Genomic DNA, 18,504 nt, shown 5'->3' with positions numbered 1-18,504 from the left:
CCAATCGCTCACCCTGAGCATCCATCCGGTTCCCCATTACCCCCATTTGGTTTCCCAAGTCATTCCTCAGGTCTTCACTTGTCTGGACCATGAGCGCCTTTATTTGTTCCATAAATAGGCCCCAATCCATCGGCGGCGCTGCTACGGTCGCGGGCGCGGTGACCAGCGAGGCGCCATTTTGTGCGTTTGCTACCCCCGCTGTTTCGCTCTCCTCACGTGTCTCAATTTGGTCCTGGACCGACCCTGCTTCACTCTCCCCTACCGGACCCCAGCCGTCTTGATCCGCCATAGCGCGACTTTCAAAATTCGGGTTTTGTAAAACAAAACAAATTTCGGCCGCTCCAAATTTTGACCAAATTTTTTTTTTCCTCTATTCGTTTTTTTTTTTTCAAAATTTGGTCGGGCCTCGAATCTCACTCCCGACACCAATTGTTACAGACGTGGCTTGGATGTTATTTACCGAGCGGTTTTATGGTATGACCACGTCTGCACAAGTTACCCGATTGTGCCCGAACGTTGACTAGTCGCGCGATGCTGGCTCAATAAGAAAAAGAAGACACCCGGCTGGATTACAATAACACAATACGACACCAATGTTTCAATTCTCAAGACCTCCGGAGGAGATTATATTCGTACGGAAAGGTCAGATTACAGGGGCTAGAGGTATAATCACAGAAAGACAGGCACTTAGACACACTCTTATATTAACCCCGGACAGACGACAGACAAACGGGACAACGGCTGACTCACACGGGGGTTTGATGGCTAGGAAAGGCAGGATCGATGGCTCCAGGTCCTCCTGGGCTCGGGGCAGGGTACAGTACGGTCCGGTCCGGTCCAAAGATGCGGGGAGGTCTCGTCGCGCTGGGGGTGGCGGTGGCTTCTCTCTCCAAGCTGAGGCGCATCTGACGTCACATCCGGCGCGGGGCCGCGTATATCCGGCGGGGAGTGACACGCCCTCGGCTCGTTAGCGCCGCCCCAGATGGAATCGGCACGTTGCTTCTCATTGGGTGCGTGGGGGGGGGGTTACTGGCTCCGCCCCTGACGAGGAGCTGACAGCCAGCCCCTTCGGGGTAACGCCGTGGAGCGCATGGTCATGGCGGGTAACCGAGCCGGTGTGAGGACGCACACTCCCCGCCCCTCTGTTGTTGTAGTCGTAGTTGTAGTTGTAATTGTTGTTGTAGTTGTTGTTATTGTTGTTGTTTGGGGAAGAAGATGGGAGGAGGTATGGGAAAGGTCCTAAACTCACTACTGATGCCATATAATCACATTCTGGTGCAACGAAGAGTCATAATTAATGGAAACGAGGCCTTAACTGACATAGATTAAGAATAACTAGGAAGATGTCCGAAAGTTGTCTACGTGTGGTGCGGTGGACCTGGGCACGACATTTAATGGGGGAATAAGGGGCAGGTCGGCTCTACTGATTGTTGTTTACATGCAATGGGACTAGGGAATGGGGGATTGGGGAAAGTTGGGGAGTATTGGAGAAAATAGGGGAATATTTACAAGCGGATATGGAGGCCAAATTCCATATTCGCAACAATATTGATAATGATAAATAATGATAATGGTGATGGTACATATTGATAATGATAAATAATGATAATGGTGATGGTACATATTGATAATGATAAATAATGATAATGGTAATGGTACATATTGATAATGATAAATAATGATAATGGTAATGGTACATATTGATAATGATAAATAATGATAATGGTAATGGTACATATTGATAATGATAAATAATGATAATGGTGATGGTACATATTGATAATGATAAATAATGATAATGGTGATGGTACATATTGATAATGATAAATAATGATAATGGTAATGGTACATATTGATAATGATAAATAATGATAATGGTAATGGTACATATTGATAATGATAAATAATGATAATGGTGATGGTACATATTGATAATGATAAATAATGATAATGGTAATGGTACATATTGATAATGATAAATAATGATAATGGTAATGGTACATATTGATAATGATAAATAATGATAATGATAATGGTACATATTGATAATGATAAATAATGATAATGATAATGGTACATTGATAATGATAAATAATGATAATGGTGATGGTACATATTGATAATGATAAATAATGATAATGGTAATGGTACATATTGATAATGATAAATCATGATATGATTGATGATAATGGTACATATTGATAATGATAAATAATGATAATGGTAATGGTACATATTGACAATGATAAATCATGATATGATTGATGATAATGGTACATATTGATAATGATAAATAATGATAATGGTAATGGTACATATTGATAATGATAAATAATGATAATGGTAATGGTGCATAATGATAATGATAAATAATGATAATGGTAATGGTGCATAATGATAATGATAAATAATGATAATGGTAATGGTACACATTGATAATGATAAATAATGATAATGGTAATGGTACATATTGATAATGATAATGGTAATGGTACATATTGATAATGATAAATAATTATAATGGTGATGGTACATATTGATAATGATTATGGTAATGGTACATATTGATAATGATAAATAATGATAATGGTGATGGTACATATTGATAATGATAAATAATGATAATGGTGATGGTACATATTGATAATGATAAATAATGATAATGGTAATGGTACATATTGATAATGATAAATAATGATAATGGTGATGGTACATATTGATAATGATAAATAATGATAATGGTGATGGTACATATTGATAATGATAAATAATGATAATGGTAATGGTACATATTGATAATGATAAATAATGATAATGGTGATGGTACATATTGATAATGATAAATAATGATAATGGTAATGGTACATATTGATAATGATAAATAATGATAATGGTGATGGTACATATTGATAATGATAAATAATGATAATGGTAATGGTACATATTGATAATGATAAATAATGATAATGGTAATGGCACATATTGACAATGATAAATAATGATAATGGTAATGGTACATATTGATAATGATAATGGTAATGGTACATATTGATAATGATAAATAATGATAATGGTGATGGTACATATTGATAATGATAAATAATGATAATGGTAATGGTACATATTGATAATGATAAATCATGATATGATTGATGATAATGGTACATATTGATAATGATAAATAATGATAATGGTAATGGTACATATTGATAATGATAAATCATGATATGATTGATGATAATGGTACATATTGACAATGATAAATCATGATATGATTGATGATAATGGTACATTGATAATGATAAATCATGATATGATTGATGATAATGGTACATATTGATAATGATAATGGTAATGGTACATATTGATAATGATAAATCATGATATGATTGATGATAATGGTACATATTGATAATGATAAATAATGATAATGGTAATGGTACATATTGATAATGATAAATCATGATATGATTGATGATAATGGTACATATTGATAATGATAAATCATGATATGATTGATGTTAATGGTACATATTGACAATGATAAATCATGATATGATTGATGATAATGGTACATATTGATAATGATAAATCATGATATGATTGATGATAATGGTACATATTGACAATGATAAATCATGATATGATTGATGATAATGGTACATATTGACAATGATAAATCATGATATGATTGATGATAATGGTACATATTGACAATGATAAATCATGATATGATTGATGATAATGGTACATATTGACAATGATAAATCATGATATGATTGATGATAATGGTACATATTGATAATGATAAATCATGATATTATTGATGATAATGGTACATATTGATAATGATAAATCATGATATGATTGATGATAATGGTACATATTGACAATGATAAATCATGATATGATTGATGATAATGGTACATATTGACAATGATAAATCATGATATGATTGATGATAATGGTACATTGATAATGATAAATCATGATATGATTGATGATAATAGTACATATTGATAATGATAAATCATGATATGATTGATGATAATGGTACATATTGATAATGATAAATCATGATATGATTGATGATAATGGTACATATTGATAATGATAAATCATGATATGATTGATGATAATGGTACATATTGATAATGATAAATCATGATATGATTGATGATAATGGTACATATTGATAATGATAAATCATGATATGATTGATGATAATGGTACATATTGATAATGATAAATCATGATATGATTGATGATAATGGTACATATTGATAATGATAAATCATGATATGATTGATGATAATGGTACATATTGACAATGATAAATCATGATATGATTGATGATAATGGTACATATTGATAATGATAAATCATGATATGATTGATGATAATGGTACATATTGACAATGATAAATCATGATATGATTGATGATGATGGTACATATTGATAATGATAAATCATGATATGATTGATGATAATGGTACATATTGACAATGATAAATCATGATATGATTGATGATAATGGTACATATTGACAATGATAAATCATGATATGATTGATGATAATGGTACATATTGATAATGATAAATCATGATATGATTGATGATAATGGTACATATTGATAATGATAAATCATGATATGATTGATGATAATGGTACATATTGATAATGATAAATCATGATATGATTGATGATAATGGTACATATTGACAATGATAAATCATGATATGATTGATGATAATGGTACATATTGATAATGATAAATCATGATATGATTGATGATAATGGTACATATTGACAATGATAAATCATGATATGATTGATGATGATGGTACATATTGATAATGATAAATCATGATATGATTGATGATAATGGTACATATTGACAATGATAAATCATGATATGATTGATGATAATGGTACATATTGACAATGATAAATCATGATATGATTGATGATAATGGTACATATTGATAATGATAAATCATGATATGATTGATGATAATGGTACATATTGATAAAGATAAATCATGATATGATTGATGATGATGGTACATATTGATAATGATAAATCATGATATGATTGATGATAATGGTACATATTGACAATGATAAATCATGATATGATTGATGATAATGGTACATATTGACAATGATAAATCATGATATGATTGATGATAATGGTACATATTGATAATGATAAATCATGATATGATTGATGATAATGGTACATATTGACAATGATAAATCATGATATGATTGATGATGATGGTACATATTGATAATGATAAATCATGATATGATTGATGATAATGGTACATATTGACAATGATAAATCATGATATGATTGATGATAATGGTACATATTGACAATGATAAATCATGATATGATTGATGATAATGGTACATATTGATAATGATAAATCATGATATGATTGATGATAATGGTACATATTGATAATGATAAATCATGATATGATTGATGATGATGGTACATATTGATAATGATAAATCATGATATGATTGATGATAATGGTACATATTGACAATGATAAATCATGATATGATTGATGATAATGGTACATATTGATAATGATAAATCATGATATGATTGATGATAATGGTACACATTGATAATGATAAATTATGATAATGATAATGTAAGGTCAGCTCCACCTGGATGTGTCAGCGCAAGGCCTCATAGGCCTGTTTGTTTTTCCAATGACCACGAGAGCCTTTTTAAGGCCTGAAGGACGAGACAAATGAAATAACTTGTCGGTACCCGGTCGGTTATCAAATACTTTGTGAGGACTGTACTCGCACATCGGGACGTCAACAATGAATGCATTTGTGTGTAAAATATTCCATGTGATGGAAAGGGGGAGGGACGGGGCAGCTGGGGAATCGTCGGGATTGAACGTTTATCTGGAGCCTGACTGACGTCGGACGCCACGTGTGCCGAAGCCGAGCACAAAGAGTCCAGGCCGCGCGGGACCCCAGCACCACCACTCCCCTCCCCCAATCCAGACCCAGTACCGCTTCCCGCATTCACCGCGAACCGTTCACCGTTCACCGTTTTCCCCACCGACCGCGTCGCCCTGTCGTGGCGTCCACCAGCCCTTCTCTCCGCCATCCTCAGCATTCCCAATCACTTTTATCGGACGGCAGAGAAGCGACCTCATCATGTCCCGTAAGTGCTGCGCCGCTGGTAACGCCCAGTGCGGACCATTTCGTACTTGAGGCTCATGCGAGGGCATTGTTTGCGTGTCCTTGGCGTGTGTATGTGATGGGGTGTTGGGGGCGTGGGGCATGTGATAGTGTGTTTTGGTGTATGTGATGGGGTGTTGGGGGCTTGGGGCATGTGATAGTGTGTTTTGGTGTATGTGATGGGGTGTTGGGGGCTTGGGGCATGTGATAGTGTGTTTTGGTGTATGTGATGGGGTGTTGGGGGCTTGGGGCATGTGATGGTGTGTTTTGGTGTATGTGATGGGGTGTTTTGGTGTATGTGATGGGGTGTTGGGGGCGTGGGGCATGTGATAGTGTGTTTTGGTGTATGTGATGGGGGTGTTGGGGGCTTGGGGCATGTGATGGTGTGTTTTGGTGTATGTGATGGTGTGTTTTGGTGCATGTGATGATGGTGTTTGGTGCATGTGATGATGGTGTGTTGGTGCATGTGATGATGGTGTGTTGGTGCATGTGATGATGGTGTGTTGGTGCATGTGATGATGGTGTGTTGGTGCATGTGATGATGGTGTGTTGGTGCATGTGATGATGGTGTGTTGGTGCATGTGATGGTGTGTTTTGGTGCATGTGATGGTGTGTTGGTGCATGTGATGATGGTGTTTTGGTGCATGTGATGGGGTTTTCGTGTACGTGATGGTGTGTTGGTGCATTACTGCATGTGATGGTGTTTTGGTGCATGTGTTGGTGTATGTGATGGTGTGTTGGTGTATGTGATGGTGTGTTGTTGTTTGTGATGGTGTGTTTTGGTGCATGTGATGGGGTTTTGGTGCATGTGATGGGGTTTTCGTGTACGTGATGGTGTGTTGGTGCATTACTGCATGTGATGGTGTTTTGGTGCATGTGTTGGTGTGTTGGTGTATGTGATGGTGTGTTGGTGTATGTGATGGTGTGTTGTTGTTTGTGATGGTGTGTTTTGGTGTATGTGTTGGTGTGTTGGTGTATGTGATGGTGTGTTGGTGTATGTGATGGTGTTTTGGTGTATGTGATGGTGTTTTGGTGTATGTGATGGTGGTGTTTTGGTGCATGTGATGGGGTTTTCGTGTACGTGATGGTGTGTTGGTGCATTACTGCATGTGATGGTGTTTTGGTGCATGTGTTGGTGTGTGTGTTGGTGTATGTGATGGTGTGTTGTTGTTTGTGATGGTGTGTTTTGGTGTATGTGTTGGTGTGTTGGTGTATGTGATGGTGTGTTGGTGTATGTGATGGTGTTTTGGTGTATGTGATGGTGGTGTTTTGGTGTATGTGATGGTGTGTTGGTGCATGTGATGGTGTGTTGGTTTATGTGATGGTGTGTTGGTGTATGTGATGGTGTGTTGGTGTATGTGATGGTGTTTTGGTGCATGTGATGATGGTGTTTTGGTGCATGTGATGGGGGTGTTGGTGCATGTGATGGGGTTTTGGTGTATGTGATGGTGTGTTGGTGCATGTGATGGTGTGTTGGTGCATGTGATGGTGTGTTGGTGCATGTGATGGTGTTTTGGTGCATGTGTTGGTGTGTGTGTTGGTGTATGTGATGGTGTGTTGGTGTATGTGATGGTGTGTTGGTGTATGTGATGGTGTGTTGGTGTATGTGATGGTGTGTTGGTGTACGTGATGGTGTGTTGGTGTATGTGATGGTGTATGTGATGGTGTTTTGGTGTATGTGATGGTGTGTTGGTGTTTGTGATGGTGTGTTGGTGTATGTGATGGTGTGTTGGTGTATGTGATGGTGTGTTGCTGTATGTGATGGTGTGTTGGTGTATGTGATGGTGTTTTGGTGTATGTGATTGTGTGTTGGTGTTTGTGATGGTGTGTTGGTGTTTGTGATGGTGTGTTGGTGTATGTGATGGTGTGTTGGTTTATGTGATGGTGTTTTGGTGTATGTGATGGTGTGTTGGTGTTTGTGATGGTGTGTTGGTGTATGTGATGGTGTGTTGGTGTATGTGATGGTGTATGTGATGGAGTGTTGGTGTATGTGATGGTGTGTTGGTGTATGTGATGGTGTGTTGGTGTATGTGATGGTGTGTTGGTGTATGTGATGGTGTGTTGGTGTATGTGATGGTGTGTTGGTGTATGTGATGGTGTGTTGGTGTATGTGATTGTGTGTTGCTGTATGCGATGGTGTGTTGGTGTATGTGATGGTGTGTTGGTGTATGTGATGGTGTGTTGGTGTATATGATGGTGTGTTGCTGTATGCGATGGTGTGTTGCTGTATGCGATGGTGTGTTGGTGTATGTGATGGTGTGTTGCTGTATGCGATGGTGTGTTGGTGTATGTGATGGTGTGTTGGTGTATGTGATGGTGTTGTTGGTGTATGTGATGGTGTGTTGGTGTATGTGATGGTGTGTTGCTGTATGTGATGGTGTGTTGGTGTATGTGATGGGGTTTTCGTGTACGTGATGGTGTTTTGGTGTATGTGATGGTGTAGGAAGCATGGTGATTTGTAAGTATTCCCCCTCGGAGGAGCCGGAATGGGACTGTTCCCTTATAGCTGCGGCGGCTCACTCTTGGAGCCCAAACTTGAAGCCGCAATCCCGGTGCCAACAAACGGCGCGGCACAAATTCCTGCCAAATCTGCTCAACAAGTACAACCGCTTTCATTGTGAACCTTGTGTGCCATGTTCTGTTCCCCCATTGATAACAAAGAACTCTGAATAACCAAACGATACAAACAGTTTGGTTCAGCTCCACGTCTTTTATCCCCTTTTGTCTCACCAACTCTTCCTGCATTCATATTATACTAGGGCATGCCCGTACTATATATATATCTAAAATTATATCCCCCCCCCCCTCTATTTACATGAAATGGTTTGGTCCATTCGCAAAGCCAAAGCGAACGGCTTGCGAGTACGGTGACAATCCCCCCCCCCTCTATTTACATGAAATGGTTTGGTCTAAAGCGAACGGCTTGCGAGTACGGTGACAATCCCCCCCCTCTATTTACATGAAATGGTTTGGTCCAAAGCGAACGGCTTGCGAGTACTGTGACAATCCCCCCCCTCTATTTACATGAAATGGTTTGGTCCAAAGCGAACGGCTTGCGAGTACGGTGACAATCCCCCCCCCCCCCCTCTATTTACATGAAATGGTTTGGTCCAAAGCGAACGGCTTGCGGAGTTTGGTAAAGAAATCGCCATAGCGTGCACAAACGCGCAGGAAAGCGAAAGAATCGCAAATTAGTTTTAATTAGTTTTAAAACACTAGGGCATTGCCCGTACTATATCTATATCTAAAATTATATCCCCCCCCCCTCTATTTACATGAAATGGTTTGGTCCAAAGCGAACGGCTTGCGAGTACGGTGACAATCCCCCCCCTCTATTTACATGCAATGGTTTGGTCCAAAGCGAACGGCTTCCGGAGTTTGGTAAAGAAATCGCCATCGCGTGCACAAACGCGCAGGAAAGCGAATGAATCGCAAATTCGGTTTTATTAGTTTTAAAACATAGTTTAACGCCAACATAGTTTGCAAACGTGAAATAAATGAATACGCTCTCAAATGTGCCATCCGAGGCAGAGTGTGTCCGCCACGTTCGGCACACGCGATCGTTCGCTGCTCTCTGATTGGTTGAATCGTTTTTTGGACATAGCTCGGTAAGTAATTGTCCGATTAATATGAAACCTTGAAAAGGCACATCCTCGGGTCCCCAGCAATATACCTGGCAAGTTAAAAGTATATCGGACCCGTGGTTGTCGAGAAACAGCGGTCACAGACAAACAAACGTACAGACGTACAGACGTACAGAGATTACTGGAATTATAGATAGATAGTTTAACGCCAACATAGCGGCAACATAGTTTGCCAACGTGAAATAAATGAATACGCTCTCAAATGTGCCGTCCGAGGCAGAGTCTGTTCGGCACGTTCGGCACACGTGATAACTCGCTGCTCTCTGATTGGTTGAATCGTTTTTTGGACATAGCTCGGTAACTACTTGTCCGATTAATATGAAACCTTGAAAAGGCACATCCTCGGGTCCCCAGCAATATACCTGGCAAGTTTAAAGTATATCGGACCCGTGGTTGTCGAGAAACAGCGGTCACAGACATACAGACATACAGAGATTACTGGAATTATAGATAGACTAGGGCATGCCCGTACGTGGGTGCAATGCCCGTACGTGGGTACGTGGGTACGTGGGTGCGAGTACGGTGACAATCCCCCCCCCCTCTATTTACATGAAATGGTTTGGTCCATGAAATGTTTTGGTCCATTCGCAACGCCAAAGCGAACGGCAAACGGCTTGCGAGTACAGTGACAATCCCCCCCCCCCTCTATTTACATGAAATGGTTTGGTCCATTCGCAACGACCACAGAACCCCCCCCTCTATTTAGATGAAATGGTTTGGTCCATTCGCAACGCCAAAGCGAACGGCGAACGGCTAAATCGCCATAGCTCGGTAACTACTTGTCCGATTAATTTCAAACCTTGAAAAGGCACATCCTCGGGTCCCCAGCAATATACCTGGCAAGTTTCAAGTATATCGGACCGGTAGTTGTCGAGAAACAGCGGTCACAGACAAACATACACACATACACACATACACACATACACACAGAGATTAATGGAATTATAGATAGATTCTCCTCCCCTCCCCTCCTTCATATTCGAACTGCCCCCCTCCTTCATATTCGAACTGCCCCCATCCTTCATATTCGAACTGCCCCCATCCTTCATATTCGAACTGCCTCCTCCTTAATATTCGAACTGCCCCCCTCCTTCATATTCGAACTGCCCCCCTCCTTCATATTCGAACTGCCCCCATCCTTCATATTCGAACTGCCTCCTCCTTAATATTCGAACTGCCCCCTCCTTCATATTCGAACTGCCTCCTCCTTAATATTCGAACTGCCCCCATCCTTCATATTCGAACTGCCTCCTCCTTAATATTCGAACTGCCCCCTCCTTCATATTCGTACTGCCCCCCTCCTTCATATTCGAACTGCCCCCCTCCTTCATATTCGAACTGCCTCCTCCTTAATATTCGAACTGCCCCCATCCTTCATATTCGAACTGCCTCCTCCTTAATATTCGAACTGCCCCCTCCTTCATATTCGTACTGCCCCCCTCCTTCATATTCGAACTGCCCCCATCCTTCATATTCGAACTGCCCCCCTCCTTCATATTCGAACTGCCCCTCTCCTTCATATTCGAACTGCCCCCATCCTTCATATTCGAACTGCCTCCTCCTTAATATTCGAACTGCCCCCATCCTTCATATTCGAACTGCCCCCCTCCTTCATATTCGAACTGCCCCCATCCTTCATATTCGAACTGCCTCCTCCTTAATATTCGAACTGCCCCCATCCTTCATATTCGAACTGCCCCCATCCTTCATATTCGAACTGCCCTCCTCCTTCATATTCGAACTGCCCTCCTCCTTCATATTCGAACTGCCCTCCTCCTTCATATTCGATCTGCCCCCTCCTTCATATTCGAACTGCCCCCCTCCTTCATATTCGAACTGCCCCCTCCTTCATATTCGAACTGCCCCCTCCTTCATATTCGTACTGACCCCTCCTTCATATTCGAACTGCCCCCATCCTTCATATTCGAACTGTCCCCATCCTTCATATTCGTACTGCCCCCATCCTTCATATTCGTACTGCCCCCCTCCTTCATATTCGTACTGCCCCCCTCCTTCATATTCGAACTGCCCCCTCCTTCATATTCGTACTGACCCCTCCTTCATATTCGTACTGACCCCTCCTTCATATTCGAACTGCCCCTATCCTTCATATTCGAACTGCCCCCATCCTTCATATTCGTACTGCCCCCATCCTTCATATTCGAACTGCCCCCATCCTTCATATTCGAACTGCCCCCATCCTTCATATTCGAACTGCCCCCTCCTTCATATTCGAACTGCCCCCCCTCCTTCATATTCGAACTGCACCCCTCCTTCATATTTGAACTGCCCCCCTCCTTCATATTCGAACTGCCCCCCTCCTTCATATTCGAACTGCCCCCATCCTTCATATTCGAACTGCCCCCATCCTTCATATTCGAACTGCCCCCATCCTTCATATTCGAACTGCCCCCTCCTTCATATTCGAACTGCCCTCCTCCTTCATATTCGCTGCCCCCATCCTTCATATTCGAACTGCCCCCATCCTTCATATTCGAACTGCCCCCCTCCTTCATATTCGAACTGCCCCCATCCTTCATATTCGAACTGCCCCCTCCTTCATATTCGAACTGCCCTCCTCCTTCATATTCGCTGCCCCTATCCTTCATATTCGAACTGCCCCCATCCTTCATATTCGAACTGCCTCCTCCTTCATATTCGAACTGCTCCCCTCCTTCATATTCGAACTGCCCCCTCCTTCATATTCGAACTGCCCCCTCCTTCATATTCGAACTGCCCCCTCCTTCATATTCGAACTGCCCCCTCCTTCATATTCGAACTGCCCCCTCCTTCATATTCGAACTGCCCCCCTCCTTCATATTCGAACTGCCCCCCTCCTTCATATTTGAGCCTCCTTCATATTCGAACTGCCCCCCTCCTTCATATTCGAACTGCCCCCCTCCTTCATATTCGAACTGCCCCCCTCCTTCATATTCGAACTGCCCCCCTCCTTCATATTCGTACTGACCCCTCCTTCATATTCGGACTGCCCCCTCCTTCATATTCGAACTGCCCCCCTCCTTCATATTCGAACTGCCCCCTCCTTCATATTCGTACTGCCCCCCTCCTTCATATTCGAACTGCCCCCCTCCTTCATATTCGAACTGCCCCCTCCTTCATATTCGAACTGCCCCTCCTTCATATTCGAACTGCCCCCTCCTTCATATTCGAACTGCCCCCCTCCTTCATATTCGAACTGCCCCCCTCCTTCATATTCGAGCCTCCTTCATATTCGAACTGCCCCCCTCCTTCATATTCGAACTGCCCTCCTCCTTCATATTCGAACTGCCCCCCTCCTTCATATTCGTACTGACCCCTCCTTCATATTCGGACTGCCCCCTCCTTCATATTCGAACTGCCCCCCTCCTTCATATTCGAACTGCCCCCCTCCTTCATATTCGAACTGCCCCCTCCTTCATATTCGTACTGCCCCCTCCTTCATATTCGTACTGCCCCCTCCTTCATATTCGAACTGCCCCCCTCCTTCATATTCGAACTGCCCCCTCCTTCATATTCGAACTGCCCCCCTCCTTCATATTCGAACTGCCCCCTCCTTCATATTCGAACTGCCCCCCTCCTTCATATTCGAACTGCCCCCTCCTTCATATTCGAACTGCCCCCATCCTTCATATTCGAACTGTCCCCATCCTTCATATTCGTACTGCCCCCATCCTTCATATTCGTACTGCCCCCCTCCTTCATATTCATACTGCCCCCCTCCTTCATATTCGAACTGCCGCCTCCTTCATATACGTACTGACCCCTCCTTCATATTCGAACTGCCCCCATCCTTCATATTCGAACTGCCCCCATCCTTCATATTCGTACTGCCCCCCTCCTTCATATTCGAACTGCCCCCCTCCTTCATATTCGAACTGCCCCCATCCTTCATATTCGAACCTCCTTCATATTCGAACTGCCGCCCTCCTTCATATTTGAACTGCCCCCCTCCTTCATATTCGAACTGCCCCCCTCCTTCATATTCGAACTGCCCCCCTCCTTCATATTCGTACTGACCCCTCCTTCATATTCGAACTGCCCCCTCCTTCATATTTGAACTGCCCCCCTCCTTCATATTCGAACTGCCCCCTCCTTCATATTCGAACTGCCTCCTCCTTAATATTCGAACTGCCCCTCCTTCATATTCGTACTGCCCTCCTCCTTCATATTCGAACTGCCCCCATCCTTCATATTCGAACTGCCCCCCTCCTTCATATTCGAACTGCCCCCCTCCTTCATATTCGAACTGCCCCCATCCTTCATATTCGAACTGCCTCCTCCTTAATATTCGAACTGCCCCCCTCCTTCATATTCGAACTGCCCCCCTCCTTCATATTCGAACTGCCCCCATCCTTCATATTCGAACTGCCTCCTCCTTAATATTCGAACTGCCCCCATCCTTCATATTCGAACTGCCCCCATCCTTCATATTCGAACTGCCTCCTCCTTAATATTCGAACTGCCCCCCTCCTTTATATTCGAACTGCCCCCCTCCTTCATATTCGAACTGCCCCCATCCTTCATATTCGAACTGCCTCCTCCTTAATATTCGAACTGCCCCCTCCTTCATATTCGAACTGCCCCCCTCCTTCATATTCGAACTGCCCCCCTCCTTCATATTCGAACTGCCCCCATCCTTCATATTCGAACTGCCCTCCTCCTTCATATTCGAACTGCCCTCCTCCTTCATATTCGATCTGCCCCCTCCTTCATATTCGAACTGCCCTCCTCCTTCATATTCGAACTGCCCTCCTCCTTCATATTCGATCTGCCCCCTCCTTCATATTCGAACTGCCCCCCTCCTTCATGTTCGAACTGCCCCCTCCTTCATATTCGAACTGCCCCCTCCTTCATATTCGTACTGACCCCTCCTTCATATTCGAACTGCCCCCATCCTTCATATTCGAACTGTCCCCATCCTTCATATTCGTACTGCCCCCATCCTTCATATTCGTACTGCCCCCCTCCTTCATATTCGTACTGCCCCCCTCCTTCATATTCGAACTGCCCCCTCCTTCATATTCGTACTGACCCCTCCTTCATATTCGAACTGCCCCTATCCTTCATATTCGAACTGCCCCCATCCTTCATATTCGTACTGCCCCCATCCTTCATATTCGAACTGCCCCCATCCTTCATATTCGAACTGCCCCCATCGTTCATATTCGAACTGCCCCCTCCTTCATATTCGAACTGCCCCCCTCCTTCATATTCGAACTGCCCCCTCCTTCATATTCGAACTGCCCCCCTCCTTCATATTCGAACTGCCCCCCTCCTTCATATTCGAACTGCCCCCATCCTTCATATTCGAACTGCCCCCATCCTTCATATTCGAACTGCCCCCTCCTTCATATTCGAACTGCCCCCTCCTTCATATTCGAACTGCCCTCCTCCTTCATATTCGCTGCCCCCATCCTTCATATTCGAACTGCCCCCATCCTTCATATTCGAACTGCCCCCCTCCTTCATATTCGAACTGCCCCCATCCTTCATATTCGAACTGCCCCCTCCTTCATATTCGAACTGCCCTCCTCCTTCATATTCGCTGCCCCCATCCTTCATATTCGAACTGCCCCCATCCTTCATATTCGAACTGCCCCCTCATTCATATTCGAACTGCTCCCCTCCTTCATATTCGAACTGCCCCCTCCTTCATATTCGAACTGCCCCCTCCTTCATATTCGAACTGCCTCCTCCTTCATATTCGAACTGCCCCCTCCTTCATATTCGAACTGCGCCCTCCTTCATATTCGAACTGCCCCCCTCCTTCATATTCGAACTGCCCCCCTCCTTCATATTCGAGCCTCCTTCATATTCGAACTGCCCCCCTCCTTCATATTCGAACTGCCCCCCTCCTTCATATTCGAACTGCCCCCCTCCTTCATATTCGTACTGACCCCTCCTTCATATTCGGACTGCCCCCTCCTTCATATTCGAACTGCCCCCCTCCTTCATATTCGAACTGCCCCCTCCTTCATATTCGTACTGCCCCCCTCCTTCATATTCGAACTGCCCCCCTCCTTCATATTCGAACTGCCTGCTCCTTCATATTCGAACTGCCCCTCCTTCATATTCGAACTGCCCCCTCCTTCATATTCGAACTGCCCCCCTCCTTCATATTCGAACTGCCCCCCTCCTTCATATTCGAGCCTCCTTCATATTCGAACTGCCCCCCTCCTTCATATTCGTACTGACCTCTCTTTCACATTCGTGCTGCCCTCCCCTCTTTCACATTCGTGCTGGCCTCCTCTCTTTCACATTCGTGCTGCCCTCCTCTCGTTCACATTCGTGCTGCCCTCCTCTATTTCACATTCGTGCTGCCCTCCCCTCTTTCACATTTGTGCTGCCCTCCCCTCTTTCACATTCGTACTGCCCTCCCCTCTTTCACATTCGTGCTGGCCTCCTCTCTTTCACATTCGTGCTGCCCTCCTCTCTTTCACATTCGTGCTGCCCTCCTCTCTTTCACATTCGTGCTGCCCTCCTCTCTTTCACATTCGTGCTGCCCTCCCCTCTTTCACATTAGTGCTGCCCTCCCCTCTTTCGCATTCCTGCTGCACTCCTCTCTTTCACATTCGTGCTGTCCTCTGCTCTTTCACATTTGTGCTGCCCTCCCCTCTTTCACATTCGTGCTGTCCTCCTCTCTTTCACATTCGTGCTGCCCTCCTCTCTTTCACATTCGTGCTGCCCTCCTCTCTTTCACATTCGTGCTGCCCTCCCCTCTTTCACATTCGTGCTGCCCTCCTCTCTTTCACATTCGTGCTGCCCTCCTCTCTTTCACATTCGTGCTGCCCTCCCCTCTTTCACATTCGTGCTGCCCTCCCCTCTTTCACATTCGTGCTGCCCTCCTCTCTTTCACATTCGTGCTGCCCTCCTCTCTTTCACATTCGTGCTGCCCTCCCCTCTTTGAGAATCATGTTGCCCTCCCCTCTTTGAGAATCATGCTGCCCTCCCCCCTTTCGCATTTGTGCTGCGCTCCTCTCTTTCACATTAGTGCTACCCTCCCCTCTTTCACATTTGTGCTGCGCTCCTCTCTTTCACATTTGTGCTACCCTCTCCTCTTTCACATTCGTGCTACCCTCCCCTCTTTCACATTAGTGCTGCCCTCCTCTCTTTCACATTAGTGCTGCCCTCCCATCTTTCATATTCATACTACCCTCCCAGTTTTCACACCTGTGCTGCCCTCCTCCCTTTCACAACTGTGCTGCCCTCCCCTCTTTGACAATCGTGCTGCCTCCCCTCTTTGACAATCGTGCTGCCCCCCCCCCCTCTTTGAGAATCATGCTGCCCTCCCCTCTTTGACAATCGTGCTGCCTCCGCGTCTTTGAGAATCATGCTGCCCTCCCCTCTTTGAGAATCATGCTGCCCTCCCCTCTTTGACAATCGTGCTGCCTTCCCATCTTTCACATTCGTGCTGCCCTCCCCTCTTTGAGAATCATGCTGCCCTCCCCTCTTTCACATTTGTGCTGCACTCCTCTCTTTCACATTAGTGCTGCCCTCCCCTCTTTCACATTAGTACTGCCCTCCTCTTTCACATTCGTGCTGCCCCCCTCTTTCCGAATCATGCTGCCCTCCCCTATTTGACAATCGTGCTGCCTCCACGTCTTTGAGAATCATGCTGCCCTCCCCTCTTTGACAATCGTGCTGCCTTCCCATCTTTCACATTCGTGCTGCCCTCCCCTCCTTGAGAATCATGCTGCCCTCCCCTCTTTCACATTAGTACTGCCCTCCTCTTTCACATTCGTACTGCCCTCCCCTATTTGAGAATCATGCTGCCCTCCCCTCTTTGAGAATCATGCTGCCCTCCCCTCTTTGAGAATCATGCTGCCCTCCCCTCTTTCACATTAGTGCTGCCCTCCTCTCTTTCACATTAGTGCTGCCCTCCCCTCTTTCACATTAGTGCTGCCCTCCCCTCTTTCACATTCGTGCTGCCCTCCTCTCTTTCACATTCGTGCTGCCCTCTCTTTCGCATTAGTGTTGCCCTCCCCTCTTTCACATTAGTACTGCCCTCCTCTTTCACATTAGTGCTGCCCTCCCCTCTTTCACATTCATGCTGCACTCCCCTCATTCACATTTGTGCTGCCCTCCCATATTTCACATTTGTGTTGCCCTCCTCTCTTTCACATTCGTGCTGCCCTCCCCTCTTTCACATTCGTGCTGCCCTCCTCTCTTTCACATTCGTGCTGCCCTCCCCTCTTTCACATTCGTGCTACCCTCCCCTCTTTCACATTAGTGCTGCCCTCCCATCTTTCATATTCATACTACCCTCCCAGTTTTCACACCTGTGCTGCCCTCCTCCCTTTCACAACTGTGCTGCCCTCCCCTCTTTGACAATCGTGCTGCCTCCCCTCTTTGACAATCGTGCTGCCTCCCCTCTTTGACAATCGTGCTGCCTCCCCTCTTTGACAATCGTGCTGCCTCCCCTCTTTGACAATCGTGCTGCCTCCCCTCTTTGGGAATCATGCTGCCCTCCCCTCTTTGAAAATCGTGCTGCCTCCGCGTCTTTGAGAATCATGCTGCCCTCCCCTCTTTGAGAATCATGCTGCCCTCCCCTCTTTGACAATCGTGCTGCCTTCCCATCTTTCACATTCGTGCTGCCCTCCCCTCTTTGAGAATCATGCTGCCCTCCCCTCTTTCACATT

At 44.3% G+C, this 18,504-nt stretch overlaps 1 protein-coding gene across 2 annotated transcripts in view; it reads left to right on the top strand.

Annotated features, from left to right (window-relative positions):
• The first annotated feature begins 5,764 nt into the window (after window positions 1–5,764).
• LOC137431777 (SWI/SNF-related matrix-associated actin-dependent regulator of chromatin subfamily E member 1) overlaps window positions 5,765–18,504 on the top strand; it is a 75,401-nt gene continuing 62,661 nt past the window's right edge. The window contains exon 1 of one of the 2 annotated variants that reach the window (XM_068123476.2): window positions 5,765–6,204. In XM_068123476.2, coding sequence (XP_067979577.1) covers window positions 6,198–6,204 — 7 coding nt within the window. In that variant the 5' untranslated portion in view covers window positions 5,765–6,197. The remainder of the gene's footprint in view (window positions 6,205–18,504) is intronic. The other variant, XM_068123475.2, reaches the window with a different exon arrangement.

The sequence above is a fragment of the Myxine glutinosa genome, chromosome 7 (assembly GCF_964187855.1).
Source record: "Myxine glutinosa chromosome 7, kmMyxGlut1.1, whole genome shotgun sequence".
Classification (NCBI taxonomy): Eukaryota; Metazoa; Chordata; class Myxini; order Myxiniformes; family Myxinidae; genus Myxine; species Myxine glutinosa.
The sequence above is the reverse complement of the archived record's forward strand: the minus strand, read 5'-3'. Positions and strand labels throughout refer to the sequence as shown.